The 1,218-nt window shown below is 39.5% G+C and overlaps 1 protein-coding gene across 1 annotated transcript; it reads left to right on the forward strand.

Annotated features, from left to right (window-relative positions):
- Positions 1 to 397: 397 nt before the first annotated feature.
- On the forward strand, positions 398 to 1,043 carry AK88_00683 (40S ribosomal protein S12; the record flags this gene model as incomplete). The annotated part of the gene is made up of 2 exons (XM_012478329.1): positions 398 to 478; positions 696 to 1,043. 2 exons carry the CDS (start codon positions 398 to 400, stop codon positions 1,041 to 1,043), a joined length of 429 nt encoding a protein of 142 aa, XP_012333752.1.
- Between the last annotated feature and the right edge of the window lie 175 nt (positions 1,044 to 1,218).

Consider the following 1,218-nt stretch of genomic DNA (forward strand, 5'->3'; position numbering starts at 1 on the left):
CGCGAAACGAGAAACGGGGTTTTGGGGCACATGAAAATTTTAGCTTTGCACGAATTCTTTATAAGCGTTCACCGCTCGATGCGCTGGTTTATTTCCAATTTATTTTTTTTCCCCTTTCTTTGCGATACTCTATAAAATAATACCATTATGTATCCTTTTTTGCTGACCCACGGAACAATTTAATTTTTTTTTTTTTTTTTTTCCTGCATTTTTGTTTTTGGCTTATTCACTTTTCTTTACGTAGCTTTTTCAGTTAATGAAAATTTTCCCCTTTTCGCGCATCCTGTTTTGTGGGACCACTATAAAAAATACTAGTTAATCGTTTTAGCAGTTTAACTTTTTCACGCTGTTTTATAATTTCTCCATTTTTGTTTCCCCTTTTTTTTGCTTCCTCAAAATGACCGACGTAGAAAGCGTTGACAACAACGTAGTCGTGGAGGAGAAAACCGTTTTCGATCACACCACGGCCATACAAAAGGTAAGAATACAGAGGAGGAGAAAAATAAAAAAAAAGAAAAAGGATTGAGATGAACTATTGATGGGGGGCTTACTTGCGGGGATATTATTATGTGGTGGCCTGGCGGACTCGCACAAATTGGAGCGTGCATATGTATTTACATGCGTATATATACATATGTATATATTTTTTTTTCCGTTTTTCCGCGGGCTGTGCCCTCTCTTCCCCTTTTTTGCAGGTTTTGAAGAACGCCCTGGTGCACGATGGGCTGAAAATTGGAATCAGGGAAGTCATTAAGTCCATCGAGTCCAAGGAGGCCAAGGCCTGCTTCCTGTCAGACGTATGTTCAGAGCCAGCATACAAAAAATTAATCACAGCTTTGTGTACTGAAAAGAACATCCCCCTTTTTATGGTCGAAAATGATAGCAAGGATTTAGGTCAGTGGGTTGGCTTGTTTAAATTAGACAAAGAAGGAAATGCCAGGAAGATTATTGGCGCGAGTTCCGTTTCAATTATTGACTTTGGTGAAGAATCACCTGAGAGAGATTATTTAATGCAACAGAAACAGCCCGCCGCGGCTGCTTAAGAAAAGGGGGTTTGTGGAGTTTTCATGCCCCCCACACTCCTTTTTTTTTTTTTACTTTTTCTTTTTTTTTTTTTTTTTTGCGCTTCCAACGAATGCGTGTCGCATGTTATGTATTACCGCGCGTGCCTTTTCATAGGGCAGAGATAGTAGCACACCCGGTTGGGTAACTTTTTTT

Source organism: Plasmodium fragile, assembly GCF_000956335.1.
Source record: "Plasmodium fragile strain nilgiri unplaced genomic scaffold supercont1.5, whole genome shotgun sequence".
Lineage (NCBI taxonomy): Eukaryota > Apicomplexa > Aconoidasida > Haemosporida > Plasmodiidae > Plasmodium > Plasmodium fragile.